The sequence below is a fragment of the Aquarana catesbeiana genome, linkage group LG03 (assembly GCF_042186555.1).
Source record: "Aquarana catesbeiana isolate 2022-GZ linkage group LG03, ASM4218655v1, whole genome shotgun sequence".
In the NCBI taxonomy this organism is placed as follows: Eukaryota; Metazoa; Chordata; class Amphibia; order Anura; family Ranidae; genus Aquarana; species Aquarana catesbeiana.
The window spans coordinates 656,776,473-656,799,362 of record NC_133326.1 but is presented as its reverse complement, the minus strand read 5'-3'; the positions used below and the strand labels follow the sequence as shown (position 1 = coordinate 656,799,362).

At 42.3% G+C, this 22,890-nt stretch overlaps 1 protein-coding gene across 4 annotated transcripts in view; it reads right to left on the bottom strand.

Moving 5' to 3' along the window:
• RFX1 (regulatory factor X1) overlaps positions 1–22,890 on the bottom strand; it is a 66,088-nt gene that overhangs the window by 34,097 nt on the left and 9,101 nt on the right. The window contains exons 2-6 of one of the 4 annotated variants that reach the window (XM_073622756.1): positions 17,243–17,450; positions 14,105–14,211; positions 5,359–5,427; positions 4,531–4,626; positions 813–878 (exon numbers count right to left, since the gene is read on the bottom strand). In XM_073622756.1, the coding sequence (XP_073478857.1) occupies positions 813–878; positions 4,531–4,626; positions 5,359–5,427; positions 14,105–14,211; positions 17,243–17,414 (510 nt within the window). In that variant the 5' untranslated portion in view covers positions 17,415–17,450. The remainder of the gene's footprint in view (positions 1–812; positions 879–4,530; positions 4,627–5,358; positions 5,428–14,104; positions 14,212–17,242; positions 17,451–22,890) is intronic. The other 3 variants (XM_073622757.1, XM_073622758.1, XM_073622759.1) reach the window with 3 other exon arrangements.

Sequence of the window (22,890 nt, the reverse complement as noted above, 5' to 3'; positions counted from 1 at the left end):
AGGGTATGGAAATGTTAAACTCCTGTCAAGTTTTTATTGCTGCCCTTGTCCATGCTGGGGAGATTCACCCTCTCTGTTAGTGCTGGTGATCATTGTCACAGGTACAAAAAGTAACATTAAGTCCAGGCGATGGTAAATCTTCAAAAAACAAAGAAAAAAACTAGAGCCACAGATTTTAGTGGACGATTGAGGACTTTAACTAAAATTGCTGCCACTCCACACCGGTGAATCACCAGTTGATAAGGCAAGAAAAAAAAGAAGCAAGCAGCGCAAATCTAAGAAAATCTTGCAATCTAGTGGTGATGCTATTAACACATGTGAAAATAAAATCAAAGCAACCATATAAACACTGTGCCATTGCCTACAATATTCATCTAACATGTAACAATCTATATGTTCTATGTTCAAACAATTAAAGTGCAAATGCAAAAAATAAAAAAGTGCAAAAGAAAAAAAACTGTATCAACACAGTCAAAAAAATATTTAGTGCAAAAAAAAAAATAAAAAAAAAAAAAATTATATATATATAAATAAAATCTCCCCCCTGAATGTCCCTAACAAAGGCACAGACAGCAATAAAAACCCGACAGTGGTTCTAATCGCTCACCGCTCTATCCAAATCTTATGAAAAAAAATTGTCTTTGGCTACACTTTAAAGTCACAAGAGGCTTGCTTTAAACATAAGGCTATCAAATCACACAGAAACTTTCTTTAAAGGAAGAACAAAGTACATTGTCTACAGTCCCATCCTTCACAGAGCTACATGCTTAGGCAAGCTTTAGGTATCTGGAAAATATACAGCATCTACCAACCTCCTGTGGAGTTCCATGTACTATCAGTGCCTGGCTCTGACTTGTCTTTAGCGGAGAATTGTCAGTCTGCAACACAAGACAATATCCATGTAATGCTGCAAAAATAACCCCCTGTATCTAACAAGAGTTTTCATTCCAGATTCATTGTAAAAACTCAATTCGTAACATCTTCAGAGAGCGGTAATATTGCTTCAATTTAAAGTGTTACTAAACCCACAATAGAAAAATCAGTCTGTATATGCAGTAAAGCATGCTTGTTATACTAAATGTGGAACCTAAGGGGTTAATCCTCTAAATTGTGTAAAAAAGCTGTTTGATCCCGTTCTTCTATGATCCTCCCCTTCTTCCACAGTCCCCACACATCTCCTGATAGGACAGAGGCTAGGGGACAAGCTGCACATGCTCAGTTTGGTGTGTAATGCTAGAGATTTCTTATTTTCTTGGGAGGGTGCATGTGATTAGCACAGGGCCAATGAGCACTGTCCAGACAGAGGGTCAGGGGTCATGCAGCCTGATAGGACAGTCAGAGCAGAAAGAAAACTCCTCCTACAAGCTTTAACCCGACACTGATAGAAGTCACAAGACTGCTCTAACTGCTAATGAGAAAAGGGATTTAGCAGTTTATTTACTAAAACGATTGCATTTCCATGTTCTGTGTACTGTGGGAGACCAGATATAATGAATGCAGGGTCTTGTGTTTAGTAACACTTTAAGAGGCAAGGAGCTAGTAAACAAAAACTGAAACTTGAGATTTCAAAATAGAAACTTCTAGTCAATTATCTGAAAGTATTGGAAAATACCTATACATAGGTGAGATTCACATTCAAACTTAATGTGGTTTTACATGCGTTAACAACATATTTGTAACATATGTTGTCATTTGCTGCCACGGTCACCAGTAGGCCTTAAAAGAAGAATTCCAGGCATAGTATATTTTTTAGATAGTCACATTGGTCCAAGCTGAACCAATGTAACTATGTATTTACTATACCTGGCCGATACTTCTAGAAGCTGGAAATCACAGAAGTAGACACCACTACTCCAGTGACCTTCACTTCCAGGTCTCGTGCCAGGCGACCGGCCGGTTGCACTGTGAACACAGGAGGTCAACTGCTCGGTACAGGTGCCATTCAGAAAATGCTTTGCACCTTCTGAATGAATTCAAGGCTTTCTCTGATTGGATTAGGCAGAAAGGCAGGCTGGTGATGTCACGCTCTCCACCTCATTCAGTCAGAGAAAGCTTTGCATTCATTCAGAAAATGCAAAGCATTCTCTGAATGGTGCCTGTGTCGAGTGGCCAGCATCCTTTGTTGACAATGCATCAGGACAGCAGCTCACAACGGGACCCGGAAACAAATGGAGATTATTGGAGTAGTGGTGTCTACTTAAGGGATTTCCAGCTCCTAGGAGCATCAGCCAGGTAAGGAATACACAGTTACATTGGTATCAAGCTGGACAATTTTATCTATTTAACAATATACCATGCCTGGAATTCATCTTGACACATCAAAAAATAGATATGAACTTTTTCACCTAAAGTACGTTGCATAGATGTGACCTAACGCTATTTACCCACTTCATTACCCGGCTATAGTAATATGACGTCCTCAGGAGGGATCTCCCATCCCAGGCGGGCGTTATATGACGTCCTGGGCTTCCCGGCCGTCTAGGGGGCAAACACGCCGCGCACGCGTGCACCTGCCGCGTTGCTCAGGACCTGGTACGCATGCCCGGCACCCGTGATGTCCGCCGGGCACCCACGATTGCCTGTGAACAAGGCAGGACCGTGGATCTGTGTGTGTAAACACACAGATCCACGTCCTGTCAGGTGAAAGGAGACCGACGGTGTGTTCCCAGTACAGAGGAACACCGATCGGTCTCCTCCCCTTGTGAGTCCCCGCCCCCTGCAGTTAGAATCACTCCCTAGGAAACATAATTAACCCCTCGATCACCCCTAGTGTTAACCTCTTCCCTGCCAGTCACATTTACACAGTAATCAGTGGATTTTTATAGCACTGATCGCTGTATAAATGTGAATGTTTCCAAAAATGTGTCAAAAGTGTCCGATATGTCCGTCGCAATGTCACAGTCATGGAAAAAAAAAATTGCAGATCACCACCATTACTAGTAAAAAATAAATAAATAGATAATAAAAATGCCATAAATCTATCCCGTATTTTGTAGAAGCTATAACTTTTACGTAAACCACTCAATACACGCTTATTGCGATTTTTTTTTTTTACCAAAAATATGTAGAAAAATAAATATCGGCTTAAACTGATTAAAAAATTAGTTTTTTTTTAAAAGAAAAAAATTGGGATATTTATCATAGCAATAAGTACAAAATATTGGGGGTTATTTACGAGAGGCAAATCCACTTTGCACTACAAGTGCACTTGGAAGTGCAGTTGCTGTGGATCCGGGGGGACTTGCAAGGAAAATAAAAAACAGCATTTTAACTTATACATGATTGGATGATAAAATCAGCAGAGCTTCCCCTCATTTCAGATCTTCCCCTTAGATTTACAGCGACTGCACTTCCAAGTGCACTTGTAGTGCAAAATGGATTTGCCGTTTGTAAATAACCCCCATTGTGTTTTTTTCAAAATTGTCGCTCTTCTTTTGTTTATAGCGCAAAAAAAAAAAAACGCAGAGGTGATCACATACCACCAAAAGAAAGTTCTATTTGTGGGGAAAAAAACATAAAAATGTAATTTGGGTACAGTGTTGCATGACAGCGCAATTGTCATTCAAAGTGCGACATCGTTGAAAAATAAAAATTGGTCGGGGCAGGAAGGGGGTGAGAATGCCTTGTATTGAAGCGGTTAAAACACTGGCTAACCTGTGTAAATTTGTTACTGTGTGTTAATACGCATGCGTTAAAAAGCATAGGTGCAAATGGCCCTTTAAAAACACCAATCCTACATAACTCTCTCCCTCCTCATTCCTATGGCACTGAGAGCTTCAGTACTCTTATCAGCCGGTGGGGCTGTGCAGTTGTATGCATGAGCAGCTTTTGTCAATAAACCCTAAGGAAAAGGTGTCTACTTGTATGCCTGCTGGTTAACAGCTTTTCTATGTAGATTTTTGGAGAATATTTCACATACAGGTATGTGCAGTACCATGTGTGCCCACCAGCTCCAAGAGCGCTGTTTGGCCTGACGTAGGCAGCAACTTTTGGACCAGGTAACCTGCTCATCTGAGTGGAGTCCAAAGGGGTATAGGGAGTCACTTAAAAGAGAAGTATGGGTATTTTTTTTTCTTTTTGATTCATACTTACCTAGGTGGATGCAGAATTGGTCCGATGTTGCATCTGTTCCCCGGCACCTCTAACACAGCTCCCTGAGCAGAAAGCTGGTGACTGTCAGACACAGCTCTCTGTGGAGGGGGTGGGAGCAGCTGGCTCAGGCTCTCAGCAGTTTGCTAAGAGGCTGAGCAAGGTGTTGGTCTGCAGGGATCTGGGCGGATCCTGACTCCGTGGTCATGACGACGCGGAGCCTGGTCCGACTCTGTGACGTCAGCAGGGAGCAGACTTTAGCCCGCTCTCTGCTGAAAACGGGACACAGGAGTGCAAAATGAACTGCGCTCCTGTGAAACATAGGAGAAGTACAGCCAAACGAGCCTTGGCTGTACTTCTCCTTTTAGGTCTCAGAAGATCAGCAGGTCTATTATTTCTCTAACTGCAGATTTCCGTTAAAATGGGATGGGCAGTACCTACCTCAGGTGGGGAGTGTGCTGTCTGCTGCACCGTGTGAACCGCGAGAGAGACTTGTGCTGCCTTGGTACCCTGCGGAGTGCTCTGCACCACCAGACGCTAACATAGAAGGGGAAAAAAAGCAAACAGTCTGAAATCAGAACCGAATACAATTCATAAACCTAGATACACTTAGGAATAGATGAAAAATGTAATGGAAAATCTACGTATGACTCCACTAGATGAGACGTCACTACACCAATGCATACTGGGCACTATGTTAATCTATATGTTCCCAATAAGGCCACAGATCTGTCTCCAGAAAAGCCTCCCACCCTGTTCCAGCATAACACACATGATGACAAGTATTTCACATGAACCATGATGACTGAGATCATTGGGCTGAATTTGAGCAGGGACAATGGAGCAGTAACCTGTAGCAGCCAATCAGATTTCAGTTTGTCAGTTTGCTGGCATGTGGAAAATGAATATGGATTGGTTTAGTGCCCCTTGCACGTTGTAACTTATTTAATCAGACCCCTTTCACACTTGTACGACCTGAAAGTCGCGCAACTGTTACGCAACTTGAAGCAATGCCTGTGTAATCTTGAGGTCTATGGACCTCAAGTCGCATCAAAGTTGGACCAAAGTAATGCAGGGACTACTTTGAAGTCGCACAGATATGAATGGTACTCATTGGAAATCATGGGGTACGAATTGTCATGTGACTTTGCAGTCCCAAGTCGCAGGACAAGTCGCACAAGTGTGAAAAGGGCCTAAACATGGAGGATAGTATGACAGTGGGGCCTACAGACACAGATAACTGAGACTGGTGATTGCATGGTGACATACTTGCTGAGCTAGTTGCAGAGGGGACACAGCAGTAATTTTAGGCTGGACCCTGGCTTGTACCAGCAGTCTCTGTAGTGTAAAGGCAAGGAGAAAGGAAAAGAACAGGTAAGAAAATGTCAACATGAAGACATGTAACACAGAATAAAGTGAAACTATAATGTACATTTAACTTTGTGAGCTTATTTAAAGTGAACCTGACCTGGACTTAAATGTAACAACTAATGTTACTGCCCCCATGCCTGATACATGTTAGACTGACAATAATGTACAACACACTTAGTACTGTGCAAATGTTTTAGGCAGGTGTGAAAATAACAGAAATAGAAGTGTTAATAGGTAGTTTTATCAATTAACAAAGTTAATAATAAAAAAAGTGAACAGAAGGGAAATCCAAGTCAAATCAATATTTGGTGTCACCACCCTTTGCCTTCAAAATAGCATCAATTCTTCTAGGTATACAGTTGCACACAGTTTTTGAAGGAATGCAGAAGGTAGGTTGTTCCAAACATCTTGGAGAACTAACCACAGATCTTCTGTGGATGTAGGCTGCCTCAAATCCTTCTGTCTCTTCATGTAATAATCCCAGACAGACTCCATGATGTTGAGATCAGAGCTCTGTGGGAGCCAAACCATCACTTCCAGCACTCTTTGTTCTTTATGCCGAAGATAGTTCTTAATGAAGGAGATATGGCTTTTTGGCTGTATGTTTGCAGTCATTGTCCTGTTGCAGAATAAGTTTGAGGCCAATCACACGCCTCCCTGATGGTATGGCATGATGGAGAAGTATCTGCCTGTATTTCTCAGCATTGAGAACACCATTGATCCTGACCAAATCTCCAACTCTATTTGCAGAAATGCAGCCCCAAACTTGCAAGGAACCTCCACCATGGTTCATTGTTGCTTGCAGACACTCATTATTGTACCACTTTCCAGCCCTTCACCAACAAACTGCCTCCTGCTACAGCCAAATATTTTACATTTTGACTCATCAGTCCAGAGCACCTGCTGTCATTTTTCTGCACCCCAGTTCCTATGTTTTCAGGCATAGTTGAGTCGCTTAGCCTTGTTTCCACGTTGGAGGTATGGCTTTTTGGACACAATTTTTCCATGAGAACCACTTCTGGCAAGACTTCTGCAGGCAGTAGATGAGTGCACCTGGGTCCTACTGGTTTCCGCCAGTTCTGTGCAGATGGCACTGCTGGACATCATCTGATGTCGAACGGAAGTAAGCATATGCATGTGCCTTTGTTATATTCTTAATATCTAAATTTAAATTCGGTCCTATAAGTATATAGCTGAGGTTATGAAATCCCCTGTAATTATGTGTGGATGGAAGGTCTTTTGAGCTAATGACTTACAGATGTTGACATTTGAACTGAGTTCTCAATTTCAAGAAGCTGTCAAGACATTTTGATTGATATTTCTGGTTATATTTTCTTAAAAGGAATTCATATGTTACTGATATTCTGTTTGAGAAACTATGTGTATATTCATTCTGTGGCAGGTCGATTTTCATCCACCACTTCCTGTGTCTAGTGTTAATTATACCCTGCTGGTCAAATGGAATTCTTACTCCTAGCCCCACCCTTGTGGGGAGTGGACGGGAGGTGATAATGGGAGTAATATGGGAGTGGTTAGTTTGGCGCGAAATTTAACAAAGGGATCAGGTTTATTTAAGTCAAGAGCTGGATGCTGGAAGTCTCTCTTCTTCTCTTCAATTCTAACATATCTACAGAAATCTGCATATAGACAGCTGCTCTCAGGACAAAGGAAATTTCAGCCATCTTAAGCACGTCTTGAACCTATATTTTTGAAACAAACAACTTTATCTTATAATCTTTGATCTTATTTGAAGCAACATTTATTTTGTATTTGAATATACAACTTTTGTACGTATTTTTGTAACTTTTGTGTGGAAATAAAATCACACTATTTGATTCAAGCTGACTCAGTCAGTAAGAAATTTGTCTCACAATCATCCATAAAAGTCAGAAGAGTCTTTTCACAGCTATATTGACTTTATTACAGTCTTTCATCTGCTGCATTAAGCCTCCTTGGCCGACCACTGTGTCTAAGATCCTCAATGTTGCCCATTTTTTTGTGCTTCTTCAAAAGAGCTTGAACAACACATCTTGAACACATCTTGAAATCCCAGTCTGCTTTGGAATCCTTACCTGGGAGTGACTTCCTAATGCAATTTAACAACCATGTGTTTTGTTGCTGCGCTCAGTCTTGCCATGATGTATGACCTGTAACATGAAATGGTCTTCCACAACTTCACCATAGTAGCAGAGTTTGGCTGTTACTCACCCAGTTTTAAGCCTCCTACACAGCTGTTTCTGTTCCAACCCACATGTGAAATTGATGATCATTAGCACCAGCTTGGTATAATTGGTTAATCATACACTTGACTCTAATCCTACATAATTCCTGACTTTGTGCAATGTACAAAGTGTGCAAATGTAAGAATTGATGTGAGTTTGAAGCCAAAGGGTATTCACACCAAATATTGATTTGATTTAGATTTTTTTTTGCATTTTGTAAATTGATAAAAATATACAATTAAATATATATTTTTGAAAGCAATCTTACTTTACAGCATTTCTTCATTTATCTCTCTTTCTCTCTCTATATATAGATACACACACACACACACTATATACAGTTAGGTCCATTTATATTTGGACACGGCATGCCGCCAGAATAAAATTAAAACAAAATAGTCCAAATTAATTTGAAGTGCAGACTTTCAGCTTTAATTTAAGGGGTTGAACATAAATATTAAGTACAAATTTTAGGAACTGCAACCATTTTTATACACAGTCCCCCATTTTCAGGGGCTCAAATGTAATTGGACAAATGAATATAATCATAAATAAAATGTTAATTTTTTTGTTAAGAATCCTTTACTGGCAATGACTGCCTGAAGTCTGGAACCCATGGACATTACCAAAGACTGGGTGTCCTTCTTTCTGATGCTTTGCCAGGCTTTAACTGCAGCTGTCTTCAGTTGTTCTTTGTTTGTGGGTCTTTCTGCCTTTAGTTTTGCCTTCAGCAAGTGATATGCAATTGGGTTGAGATCAGGTGATTGACTCGGCCATTGCAGAATATTCCACTTATTTTTCTTCAAAAGCTCCTGTGTTTTGGATCATTGTCCGTCTGTACTGTGAAGCGCTGTCCAATCAACTTTGCTGCATTTGGCTGAATCTGGGCTGACAGTATATCTCTAAAACACTGCAGAATTCATTTGGCTGCTTCTGTCTTCTGTCACATCATCAATAAACACCAATGACCCAGTGCCTATGGAAGCCATGCACGCCCATGCCATCATACTGCAAGCTCCATCATGTTTTACAGATAACGTTGTGTGCTTTGGCTCATGAGCTGTTCCAAGCCTTCTCCACACTTTTTTCTTCCCGTCATTCTGGTACAGATTAATCTTAGTTTCATCCATCCAAAGAATGCTTTTCCAGAACTGGTCTGACTTTTTTAGATGTTTTTTTGGCAAAGTCTACTCTGGCTTTTCTATTCTTCAGGCTTATGAATGGTTTGCACCTTGTGGTGAACCCTCTGTATTTGCTCTCGTAAAGCCTTCTCTTGATTGTAGACTTTGACAATGATACGCCCACCTCCTGGAGAGTGTCCTTTACTTTTATGGATGTTGTGAATGGGTTTTTCTTTACCATAGAGAGGATCCTGTGATCATCCACCACTTTTGTCTTCCATGGACTTCCAGGCCTTTTTACGTTGCTGAGCTCACCAGTGTGTTCTTCTTTCCTCAGAATGTACCAAACGTTGATTTGGCCACTCCTAATGTTGCTGCTATCTCTCTGATGGATTTGTTTAGTTTTTGAAGCCTTACAATGGTCTGTTTCACTTGCATGGACAGCACTTTTGAATGCATGATGTAGATTCACAGCAATAGATTCCAAATGGAAATACCACATTTAGAATCAACTCCAGACCTTTTACCTGCTTAATTGATGAAGAAATAACGAAGGCGTAGCCCACACCTGGCCATGAAACAGCTTTTGATTTAATTATCCAATTACTTTTGACCCCTTTAAGGGGGGGGGGTATTCTTTAGAGCTGTAATTCCTAAACCCTTCCTTCGATTTGGATGTACAGTACATACCCTCAAATTAAACCAGAGAGTGTGCACTTTCAGCCCATATTCTCTATATAACTATAGCTTGAATGTGTTTTGGTAAATACCTGAAAAAAACTAAAATTGTGCCTGTGTCCAAATATATATGGACCTAACTGTATACACTGTATTGTCAAAAGTATTGGGAAGCCTGCCTTTACACACACACAAACTTTAATGGCATCCCAGTCTTAGCCTGTAGGGTTCAATATTGAGTTGGCCCACCCTTTGCAGCTATAACAGCTTCAACTCTTCTGGGAAGGCTGTCCACAAGGTTTAGGAGCGTGTCTATGGGACTGTTTGACCATTCTTCCAGAAGTGCATTTGTGAGGTCAGGCACTGGTGTGGACAAGAAGGTCTGGCTCGCAGTCTCCACTCCAATTCATCCCAAAGGTGTTCTATCGGGTTAAAGTCAGGACTCTGTATAGGTCAGTCAAGTTTCTCCACCCCAAACTCACTCATCCATGTCTTTATGGACCTTCACTGGAACTAAGGGGCCAACCCCAACCCCTGAAAAATAACCCCACACCATAATCCCCCCTCCACCAAATAATTTGGACCAGTGCACAAAGCAAGGTGGAACTCGAGAGGAACTTAACTGGCCTGCACAGAGTCCTGACCTCAACCCAATAGAACACTTTTGGGATGAATTAGAGCAGAGACTGCAAGCAAGGCCCGCTCGTCCAACATCAGTGCCTGACCTTACAAATGTGCTTCTGGAAGAATGGTCAAACATTCCCATAGACACTCCTAAACCTTGTGGACAGCCTTCCCAGGAGAGTTGAAGCTGTTATAGCTACAAAGGGTGGGCCAACTCAATATTGAAACATATTATATATTATATTTTTTTGTAGTTCACCTTAAAATTAAACAGATTCAATTCAAACTTTTAAAAATCCTGCTGCAACCATCTACCACAAGAAGCAGTCTTATTTTCGGTTATCATTATCACTTTGTTACAAGGGGCTTCACTCCCTGATTTCTGGATCAAGCCTCACCAACTGTATTATTTTATTTCTCTTCTCAATCAGTACAATGTAAAAAATCCCAAGGAGCAGAGCCGTTATCCTGTGACAGGAAGTGGCTTTCAGGAACTGAAGCTAGAACATAAAGGCTCCATTCAGGTTATCTTCAATGATCTTATCATGTTTTTATTTTTAGATGGTGCAGAAGAAAAGGAAGCTGCCTCTATGATTTCTCGCCAGACTTATAAGGTAGCTAACCATGTTATATATTGAAGAATGTAGTAACTAAATAAAAATGTATGTTTATTTTTGGATAGTGAAGAAGAAAAGGAAGCTGCTTCTATTCTGTTACCAATTAAAAACTTTAAATTATCTAAAGCCAAAAATGTGTTTTGAATAAAAGAAAAAAAAAAAGTTAAAAGCTAAAGTTTACCTTTCGAAAAAAATAGTAAATGCACATACTGTATTTTTGCAGGTAAGAAAATGTGCATTTATTTTATTTTTTTCTAAGGAGCTTGCAGATCACGAGCGCAATGCCAGAATCCTGCAGACTCTCAGGATAGTGGTCTATCTGTACCTCCAATACGGGCAGGCAGGTACCTGAGGGCAGGAAGATCAATGAACTATGAGAGTGCTCACCAGCGCCCTAGCAGTTCACTGAAAACAACAAGCCTTCTGCCACAATGGCTGATGGTACTTGTAGTCTATTCGTTCCCAGGAAACTGTGAATGAATGATGCAGCCGTGTGGGCGGAGCCCCACACAGCTACGTTGTTTTCAAATTGTGACTGCCCACTGTCGTGGGGTGGGGGGCGGGTGAGAGGGAGAAGGTGCAGATCCTGAAACATGTTACATGTTCGACCCTAAAAACAGATGGAACATGTAACATGTTTAAAAAGTGAACTTATCCTTTATCCCATTGGGGAGATTCCCTTTCACTTCCCATCCCTGAGACACAACAGGAGGTAAGGGGGTAAAGTTGGCAATAGATGCCTCCTTTTTTTTGATCAGCCAGAGTAAAAAAGGGTCCAACAGTTCTGTTCAACAGAATTCACTGCTGAACTGGTGAAGATCAATCCATTTATGTGCAGCTTAATTCTCTAAAGAGAAGGAAATCTCCCCTTGCACAGTTGTCACCACAACAGGTGCCCCCTTGATAAGATTTCTCATCTCTTCCTGTTTTGAAGACAGCAATAGTCACCAGGACAAATATAGGGGGTGAATCTCTACACTGAAGACACAGACAGATAAATACATTTGACATGGCTTTCAAACACTTCCCTACTATGGAAGCAATCTGTGACATATATTAAAGTGCATCTGTCATGTCTAAACCCTACTGTATAGAAGCCATGGCTTGCATACACTACACGGATGATGGCTATATAGCTTGAAACAGCTGTATGTAGTGTGGAATAAATAGTCTGGCAGCAGCATTCATGATAGACTAAAGGGGTGATAGCCTATGTAAAGGTGGGCCAGTTAGGAGGTAGTTGCAGTAGTCAAGGTGGGAAATAACCAAGGAGTGAATAAGTGGTTTTATGGTGTCATTAGGAAGGGGCGAATTTTGGAGATGTTGCGGAGGATAAGGCAGCAAGATTTAGCCAGCGATTGGATGTGGGGGCTGAAGAAGAGGTCAGAGTCCAGGATTACACCCAGCACCCTGGCATGTGTAGAGAGACCAATGGTTGTGCTATTGATCTCAATGGTAAAGTCATGGGGAGGAGATCATAGAGGGGGAAATATTACAAGCTAATATTTGGCTATATTTGCACTATACCTCAACGGTTATGGGTGTGTATCTGGCCAATGAGGCCTAAAGTAATAAAATGCTTGGCTCCGCCCACTGTGTTGAAGTGAGGAATATGAGGAAATGTAACGTGAATAACTTCAGTTTTAAGAAGGCTTTGCTGTGCTAATAACTGATTCAGGCTGAGGGCTTTTGATGGCTTTGGTTGTGGTTATACTGTCTAAAAAAATAAACAAATAAATAAATTAAAAACCAGTGCTTGCAAAAGAACAGAATACTTACCTGATTTGCAAATTTTTATTCTCATTGCCAAAGACCCTTCTGCATTTAAATCTCTGGCTGTGTTGGAAGTCTGCTCCCCTGTTGTGTTCTGTGATTTCTCCCACCACTCTAGATCATTGCAGGACAAAGTAATGACTGAGGTGGGTCAGTAGGAGGAAGCACAGAATGCAGAGGGGGATCAGGCATCCAACACTGCCAAAATTGTCAGATGCAGAAGAGTTTTCAGACAGCGATATTTAGCTAGCCCTTTCCCAATGGCTATCCCTACTTAGCTAGCCCTTCCCTAATGGCTGTCCCTACTTAGCTAGCCCTTCCCCAATGGCTGTCCCTACTTAGCTAGCCCTTCCCCAATGGCTGCTGCTCCTACTTAGCTAGCCCCTCTCCAATGGCTGTTCCTACTTAGCTAACCCTTCCCCAATCGCTGTCTCTATTTAGGTAGCCCTTCTCCACTGGCTGCCCTTGCTGAGCTAGCCCTTCCCCACCAGCTGTCCATTTTAAGCTAGCCCTTCCCCACCAGCTGTCCATACTAAGCTAGCCCTTCTCCAATGGCTGTCCCTACTGAGCTAGCCCTTCCACAGTGGCTGTCCCTGTTGAGCTAGCCATTCCCCAATGGCTGTCTCTATATAGCTAGCCCTTCCCCAATGGTTGTCCCTATATAGCTAGCCCTTCCCCAATGCCTGTACCTACTGTGCTAGCCCTTCCCCAATGCCTGTACCTACTTAGCTAGCCCTTCCCCAATACCTACCTAACTAGTCCTTCTCCAATGGTTGTCCCTTTATAGCTAGCCCTTCCCCAAATTCCTGTCCCTACTTAGCTAGCCCTTCCCCAATGTCTGTCCCTACTTAGCTAGCCCTTCCCCAATGCCTGTCCCTACTTAGCTAGGTTCCCCAATGCCTGTCCCTACTTAGCTAGTCCTTCCCTAATGGCTGCCCCTACTTAGCTATCCCTTACCCAATGGTTGTCCCTATACAGCTAGCCCTTCTCCAATGCCTGTACCCACTGAGCTAGCTCTTCCCCAATACCTGTACCTACAGAGCTAGTCCTTACCCAATGGTTGTCCCTATATAGCTAGCCCTCCCCAATGCCTGTCCCTCCTTAGCTCCTTAGCTAGCCTTTCCCCAATGCCTGTTCCTACCTAGTTACCTAATTTTTATTATGTGTCCTTTGCTGGTGCTAGACTTGAGCGATGATCATAGGTGTGGGAAATAAAAGGGAAAGAAACAGTAATCTGCAAGTTGGTACCTCCTGTTTATTATTTTATTGTTGACAAAAAGGATGTTTGCATGCATGCTAGGGTTTAGACAAGGATGGTTTTGCAACCTGTAAATGTAAAAAGGATGCCTGTGCAGTTATTGTAGTGGATGTTTAATGCTATCTTTGTATGATGCTTTGTCACATGATGCCCTGATGTCCACCAGCTCTTTCTATGATGCATTTACCTCCATTTTTGTTTTTGCTGTGATTTTTTTTTTTTATGTAAAAAAAGAAAAGAAAAACAGTGGCAGGACAAGTAACTGTTCTTTTACAGGCACTCTGCATAGGGGTGGCCTGTGTGTCCAATCTACCTGCTGATTGTGACTTCATCATAAACATAGCGCCATACCTGCTGTGCAGCTTGCACTTGCTGCACTACCTGTGTGGGCACAGAGGTCTGCGGCGTAGAGGATCCCCCGGGACTCAGCTCTCCATCACTGGCTCTCATGGCTCCTTCTGTGGTAGAGAAAACAGTCACTGTGAGGAGAATAGCTCTAGGGTAAAGTAACTGCAGAATGATAAACCCGAAGCATCAGTTAAGAGCCCATTTAGCTCTATGTGTATGCCTAGAGGTGTATTTTTTATCATTTTAGGTGGATGTGTTGTCATGTGTCAATGTGCATTTCGTTTGTGTATTGGCATGCATTGACTTGTGTTTCCAATGTGTTTTTGTATTTAGGATTTGGAGTGCATAGCGTTAACAGCCATTGATCAAGGCCTGTTAGTACCTGTTGTCAACAAACCATGTTTAAATATAAAAAAAAAACTCTAAAAACATTTTCTTTAAACAGACTTCTGATTGAAATATTCACAGCATAATTTTACTGTATATTCTGATGGTGTAATAGTGTACTGGTTTCAAGCTATTTTGCTTTGATTGGTAAGATGCCCTTCACCAAACTTTTTGGATTAAAATATATTTGTTACAGATTTTGCTGATTTTTTTTGCACATTATATGTACTTACTGTATTGCTTGTTATTGCACATCTTCAATGTGGTATTGTATATCTCCTGAAGAAGCCTTAACAGGTGAAACATGTTGAGATTACTACACCATCAGAATCTACATTAAAATTATGCTGTTAATATTCCAATCAGAAGTCTGTTTATGGAAAATGTTTTTAGTGTGTTTTTAGATTTAAACATGGATAAATAAAAATTAAAAAATATATATAAAAATAAAATAATTTTCATTACATGTTTTATTGTATATTGTAGTACATTATTGGCATCTTAAAAATCCCAACTCCTTTAGAGCATTTCATGTCTTGTGCATGTTATATCTGTTTTGATGTCTTGCCATTGACTTCTTTGGGCCTGTCAATGCACTAAAAAATAAGTATAAAACAGACATGTTGTATTTTTCAAAACACACCACACTACATTGCTGGGATGGAAACAGACACTATTTTTTTATGGGGAAGTTGAAAACATGCGCTTCAGTATGTTAAAACTCAACAGGCTGAATGAGCCGGGGAGCACCAATGAAATCACAAATATGCCCAGTAACAGAAATACAGGGGCTGCCACTGCTGACTGCATTCTAAAAATACTAGTTGCCTGGTTGCTATCCGGACTGGTGGCTACAATAATTTTTAAATCACAAATACAGAACAAGTAAAGAAATCACACAGTTCAGAGACAACTTCATCTATAGTGCATCCAGAAAGTATTCACAGCACTTCACTTTTTCCACATTTTGTTATGTTACATCCTTATTCCAAAATGGATTTAATTAATTATTTTCCTCAAAATTCTACAAACAATACCCCATAATGCCGTGAAAGAAGTTTGTTTGAAATCTTTGCAAATTTATTAAAAATAAAAAAGGGAAAAAAATCACATGTACATAAGTATTCACAGTCTTTGCTCAATACTTTGTTGAAGCACCTTTGGCACCAATTCAAGTCTTTTTGAGTATGATGCTACAAGCTTGGCACGCCTATTTTTGGGTAGTTTCTCCCATTCTTCTTTGCAGGACCTCTCAAGCTCCATCAGGTTGGATGGGGAGCGTCGATGCTCAGCCATTTTCAGATCTCCCAGAGATGTTCAATCGGGTTCAAGTCTGGGCTCTGGCTGGGCCACTCAAGGACGTTCACAGAGTTGTCCTGTAGCCACTCCTTTGATATTTTGGCTGTGTACTTAGGGTCATTGTTCTGTTGGAAAATGATCCTTCGCCCCAGTCTGAGGTCCAGAGCGCTCTGGAGCAGGTTTTCATCAAGGATGTCTCTGCACATTGCTGCATTCATCTTTCCCTCGATCCTGACTAGTCTCCCAGTTCCTGCCGCTGGAAAAAAATCCCCACAGTATGATGCTGCCACCATCATACATCACTGTAGGGATGGTATTGGCCAGGTGATGAGCGGTGCCTGGTTTCCTCCAGACATGATGCTTGCCATTCAGGCCAAAGAGTTCAATCTTTGTTTCATCAGACCAGAGAATTTTGTTTCTCATGGTCTGAGAGTCCTTCAGGTGCCTTTTGGAAAATTCCAGGCTGGCTATCATGTGCCTTTTACTGAGGAGTGGCTTCCGTCTGGCCACTCTACTACACAGATTGGAGTGCTGCAGAGATGGTTGTTCTTCTGGACCGTTCTCCTCTCTCCACAGAGAAACACTGGAGCTCTGTCAGAGTGACCATCTGGTTCTTGGTCAACTCCCTGACTAAGGCCCTTCTCCCCCGATCGTTCAGTTTGGCTGGGCGGCCCACTCTAGGAAGAGCCCTGGTGGTTCCAAACTTCTTCCATTTACAGATGATGGAGGCCACTGTGCTCATTGAGACCTTCAATGCTGCAGACATTTTTCTGTACCCTTCCCCAGATCTGTGCCTCCATACAATCCTGTCTTGGAGGTCTACAGACAATTCCTTGGACTGCATGGCTTGGTTAGTGCTCTGACAGGCACTGTAAACTGTGGGACCTTCTATAGACAGGTGTGTACCTTTACAAATTATGTCCAATCAACTGAATTTACCACAGATGGACTCCAATCAAGTTGTAGAAACATCTCAAGGATGATCAGTGGAAACAGGATGCGCCTGAGCTCAATTTTGAGTGTCATGGCAAAGGTTGTGAATACTTATGTACGTGATTTTTTTTGTCTTTTATTTTTAATAAAAATTTGAAAACATTTCAAACAAACTTCTTTCCCGTTGTCATTATGGGGTATTGTTTGTAGAATTTTGAGGAAAATAACGAATTTAATCCATTTTGGAATAATGCTGAAACATAACAAAATGTGGAAAAAGTGAAGCGCTGCGAATACTTTCCGAATGCACTGTATATACTTAAAGGGTCAACGTGTCAACCAGACAAACAGCATTATCAGGAAAGGCCAGCAATGGCAGTCTTGGTATTAGGAAGTTACGTTTTTCATCCCTTACCTCTTACATCCTAATGGTAGTAATCTACTGTACATTGGTCACGGGAAGGTAACAAACGTTGGGATTTTTCAATCCATCCCTTCAATTAATACAGAGCTATCACTCACCAGATACAGTGACCACAATGTACTGCTGGGGGGCTGGCGTCTGCGGTCCCGTTGTCTGGGTGGTAGGTGTGGGTGGAGCCACTTGTAGTTCTGCCACATACTGTTGAGGTGTAGCCTGGCCTGAAGCAGGTGGAGTCGTCTGGAGTTCCGCCACGTAGGTCTGAGTCGCCATCCTGGTTGGTGAACAGGTCTGCAACCCTACGGGAGACTGAGGAGATCGGGAGTCATTACAGGTGTGCTGCACCAAACATATTATAATGATTCACAGTGCCTTGAAAAAGTATTCATACCCCTTGAAATTTTCCACATTTTGTCATATTACAACCAAAAACTTAAATGTATTTTATTGGGATTTTTTGTGATAGACCAACACAAAGTGGCACATAAATGTGAAGTGGAAGGAAAATGAAAAATGGTTTTCATTTTTTTTACAAATAAATATCTGAAAAAAGTGTGGTGTGCATTTGTAATCAGCCCCCTTTACTCTGATACCCCTAAGAAAAATCTAGCGGAACCAATTGCCTTCAGACGTCACCTAATTAGTACATAGAGTCCACCTGTGTGTAATTTAATTTCAGTATAAATACAGCTGTTCTGTGAAGCCCTCAGAGGTTTTTTTAGAGAACCTTAGTGAATAAACAGCATTATGAAGGCCAAGGAACACACCAGCCATGTCAGGGATAAAGTTGTGGAGAAGTTTAAAGCAGGGTTAGGTTATAAAAAAACATCCCAAGCTTTGAACATGTCATGGAGCACTGTTCAATCCATCATCTGAAAATGGAAAGAGTATGGTATAACTGCAAACCTACCAAGACATGGCCGTCCACCTAAACTGACAGGCAAGAATAGCATTAATCAGAGAAGCAGCCAAGTGGCCCATGGTAAATCTAGAGGAGCTGCAGAGATCCACAGCTCAGGTGAGAGACTCTGTCTACAGGACAACTATTAGTCGTGCTCTCCACAAATCTGGCCTTTATGGAAGAGTGTAGCACCCTATAGTGTGCTAGAAGAATGGTGCAGAATTTTTCAGGGTAGGTACATTTCCAGGCTGTGTGTTTTGCTGATCTGGGTTAGAAGTGACTTAGAGTAGTGCTGGGTGACTCACAGGTGGTGTCAGTAGGAACTCCCACTTCTTTCCAGAATGTTCTGGTAATTTCTGGAAAGAGAGGTGGAGAGGAGAGGTGGAGCCACCTAGGGTGTTCTGAGGAGCTCTGACCAATCCCCAATCTGGATTGGCAGGGGGCAGGCCACCTTAAATACCCAGGGTCAGCCCAGCTGGGGAGGAGTTGATCGGGTTGACCTGGGATGGTGGAGTGTTAGGCTGTCGGGGCCTTTGAGGAAGCTTCCCAATCTGGGGAGGGGTTTGACCTGGGGCCTGAGCTCGGGTGTGGACGGGACCCTCTTACAATCCACAGGGGAGTCCTGGCCAGGAGGCACAGGAGGGGCAAGAAAGGACAGTGGGAGAACACTGCCAAGCAAGTCTCCAGGAGTTCCACAGAGGCGGCCAGTGAGTGATCCCACCGTCGGGAGGACTGGGAGGTACGCCTGAGAGGACTGAGATGCAGCAGTTTGGGATGGGTGTAGAGCCAATGTTAGAGGTAATTTATTCTTGCAAAGCAAATACACCTTTGCACACTGGGGCTGACTAGTATGCCAGTGTTTCTCTTCTCCCTCAGTTTCTCTCCTTCACTCAGCTAATGTGACTCTAGTGCTGATGGAGAGAGGCAGGGGAGAGGCAAACAAGGATGCTGTGCAGGAGCCAACGTCCTTCTTATCGACCAATGATGTAATTGGTTGAAAGGATGCCGACGACAAGAAGGTTGTAATGGTGCACAATGAAAACCTGTGGCTTTGTGTAAAAAAAAGTTAAAAAAAAAAATAAAAATAGACAGGCTTCATTCACCTGCTGGATTGTATATTCAGTTTTTTGGGCAATTTGCTTAGACACCTCTAAAGAAACCTGAGGGTATCAAGGCACCTTGGTTGAAAAAGGCTGATTTATATATATCTATATAGCCAATGTGTGCCACAAGTGCCAATTATCTAGTATCCATGCTTCAGCATCCAGCAGACTCCCACCTAACGCTCTTTGTATAATCCGACAAACAAAGAGGATGGAGCACCGGTCATATATAATATATCTGCAGCCTCAATGCAGCCTAATCTGTGCACTTCTGCAGCTTCAGTGCAGCCTGTTCTGTCCCCATCTGCAGCCTGTTCTGTCCCCATCTCCCCCATCAATGCAGCTCACCATCTCATAGGACATCACCGAGCCGTCATCCTTTTCCTCGGCTCTCTGTTGGCAGTGACACACACACAGTCCCGCCTCCGCCCTTGGCATTGGACCAGCTCCTGTGATAGACAGAACACTGGTCCAATGCCGGTGGCGGAGGCGGGACTGTGTGTGTGACGTGTGGGACGCGCGAGCCGAGTTAGAGCCGAGTGGAGAGGAGATGACGACTCTGTGATTTCCGGCGGCACTCGTCCCCCTCCTTCCCTTGAGAGGTACGCTGTCGGCGTATAACACGAACCCCAAATAAAGTTCCTCTGTTCTAGTAGGTCTTTCCTGACATTTTCTTAGTCACATCCTACAGCAAAAGCCATGGTCCACAGAGAGCTTCCAAAGCATCAGAGGCATCTCATTGTTAAAAGGTATCAGTCAGGAGAAGGGTACAAAAGAATTTCCAAGGCATTAGATATACCATGGAACACAGTGAAGACAGTCATCATCAAGTGGAGAAAATATGGCACAACAGTGACATTACCAAGAACTGGACGTCCCTCCAAAATTGATGAAAAGACGAGAAGAAAACTGGTCAGGTAGGCTGCCAAGAGACCTACAGCAACATTAACCACTTGCTGACCACCCGCCATCATTATACGTCGGCTGTTTGAAGAGAAGGATTATTGTTATGACAGCAGCTAGCTGCCATAATCCCCGGTATCCTCTTGTTTAGCAGGTGGGCGGCTTTCCGATAAAAGTGGTCCCTGTGGCGGATCACTTTTATAGGTGGTGGGAGAGGGCCCCCCCCCCTCCCTCCGCGCTCCAGTGCCCTCCGCCGCTTACCAGAGCCGACAGTAGTGGCGGAGGCGATCAGATCCTTCTCGGTCTGTGATATGGAGCTGACTGAGGGGAAGATGGCCCCGCTCGGCTCCATACCATTGCAGGGTGGAAGCAACCTCAAAATGTCACTTTCCGCCCATAGCTCTTATAGGGACATTTTTTTTTTTTTCAAACAACATTTTTTTTTTTTTTTTGTTATTGCATTTTAGTGTAAATATGAGATCTGAGGTCTTTTTGACCCCAGATCTCATTTTTAAGAGGTTCTGTCATGCTTTTTTTCTATTACAAGGAATGTTTACAAAGTGACACAATTTTTTTTTAAAAGAACAGTGTAAAAATAAAAAAGTAAAATAAATAAGAAAAAAAAAAATTTAACACGCCCCGTCCCGCCGATCTCGCGTGCAAAAGTGAATGAATACGTGAGTTACGCCGTATATGAAAACGGTGTTTAAACCACACATGTGAGGTATCGCCGCGATAGGTAGAGCGAGAGCAATAATTCTAGCCCTAGACATCCTCTGTAACTCAAAACATGCAACCTGTAGAATTTTTTAAACATCGCCTATGGAGATTTTTAAGGGTAAAAGTTTGTCGCCTTTCCACAAGCGGCCACAATTTTGAAGCGTGACATGTTGGGTATCAATTTACTCGGCATAACATTATCTTAAGTGCGCTTTTAAGACCACTGCGCAAATACAGTGTGACAGAAAGTATTGCAATGACCACCATTTTATTCTCAAGGATGTTAGAAAAAAATATATATAATGTTTGGGGGTTCCAAGTAATTTTCTAGCAAAAAAAAAAATGATTTTAACTTGTAAACACCAAATCTCAAAACGAGGCTCTGTCCTGTGGTTAAAGGAGCTGCAGGAATATCTGGCAAGTACTGGCTGTGTGGTACATGTGACAACAATCTCTTGTATTCTTCATGTCTGGGCTATGGGGTAGAGTGGAAAGACGGAAGCCTTTTTTTTTTTAAGAAAAACATCCAAGCCCAGCGAAATTTTGCAAAAACACATCTGAAGTCTCCCAAAAACATGTGGGAAAATGTGTTTGGTCTGATGAAACCAAGGATGAACTTTTTGGCCATAATTCTAAAAGATATGTTTGGCGCAAAAACAACACTGCACATCTCCAAATAAACACCATACCCACTGTGAAGCATGGTGGTGGCAGCATCATGCTTTGGGGCTGTTTTTCTTCAGCTGGGACAGGGGCCTTAGTCAAGGTAGAGGGAATTATGAACAGTTCCAAATACCAGTCAATATTGGCACAAAACCTGCTGGCTTCTGCTAGAAAGCTGAACATGAACTTCATCCTTCAGCATGACAACGACCCAAAGCATACATCCAAATCAACAAAGGAATGGCTTCACCTGAAGAAGATTAACATTTTGGAATGGCCCAGTTAGAGCCCAGACATGAATCCCATTGAAAATCTGTGGGGTGATCTGAAGTGGGCTGTGTACAGGAGATGCTCTTGCAATCTGACAGATATAGAGTGTTTTTGCAAAGAAGAGTGGGCAAATATTGCCAAGTCAAGATGTGCCATGCTGATAGACTCATACCCAAAAGGGCTGAGTGCTGTAATAAAATCAAAAGGTGCTTCAACAAAGTATTAGTTTAGGGGTGTGAACACTTATGCAACCATATTATTTTAGTTTTTAATTTTTCCTCCCCTTCACCTAAGGCTGCATTCACACCTGAGCGTTTCAAAGTCGCGCATTTTTGCCGTGATTTTCCCCCGATTTTGTACAGGTCACCAATGTAAAAAGCAGAAAAACGCCTGTAATCTGCCCCAAAGAAGCTCATGTTCTTTTTTTAAGCTTAAGGCGTTTTTCAGACGTTTTGCTTCAGGTGACAAAACGCTCAGATGTGAATAGGTGCCATTGAAATGAATGGGATTTTTCTTGTTGGGTGTTTTTCAGGCATTTTATAAGCTGAAAACGCTCAGGTGTGAATTCAACGCAGTTGTACAGTTTATAGGTCACATTAAAGGTGGAAAAAGTTCTGAAATGATTTATCTTTCTCATTTTTTTACATCACAGAAACCCAATGGCATCCCAGTCTTATGCCCTGTACACACAATTGGACATTCCGACCACAAAATCCGTCAGATTTTTTCCGACGGATTTTGTGCCAAACTTGTCTTGCATACACACGGTCACAGAAAGTTGTTGGAAAATCCGATCGTTCTGAACGCGGTGACGTAAAACACGTCGGGACTATAAACGGGGCAGTAGCCAATAGCTTTCGTCTCTTAATTTATTCTGAGCATGCGTGGCACTTTGTGCGTCGGATTTATCTACACACGATCGGAATTTAAACGATCAGATTTTGTTGTCGGAAAATTTTATATCCTGCTCTCAAACTTTGTGTGTCGGAAATTCAGACGGAAAAAGCCCGATGGAGCCCACACACGATCATGAATTTCCGACAACACAATCTGATTGCACTTTTTCCGTCAGAAAATCCGACCGTGTGTACAGGGCAGTAGTCCGTAGGGTTCAATATTGAGTTGGCCCACCCTTTGCAGCTATAACAGCTTCAACTCTTCTGGGAAGGCTGTCCACAAGGTTTAGGAG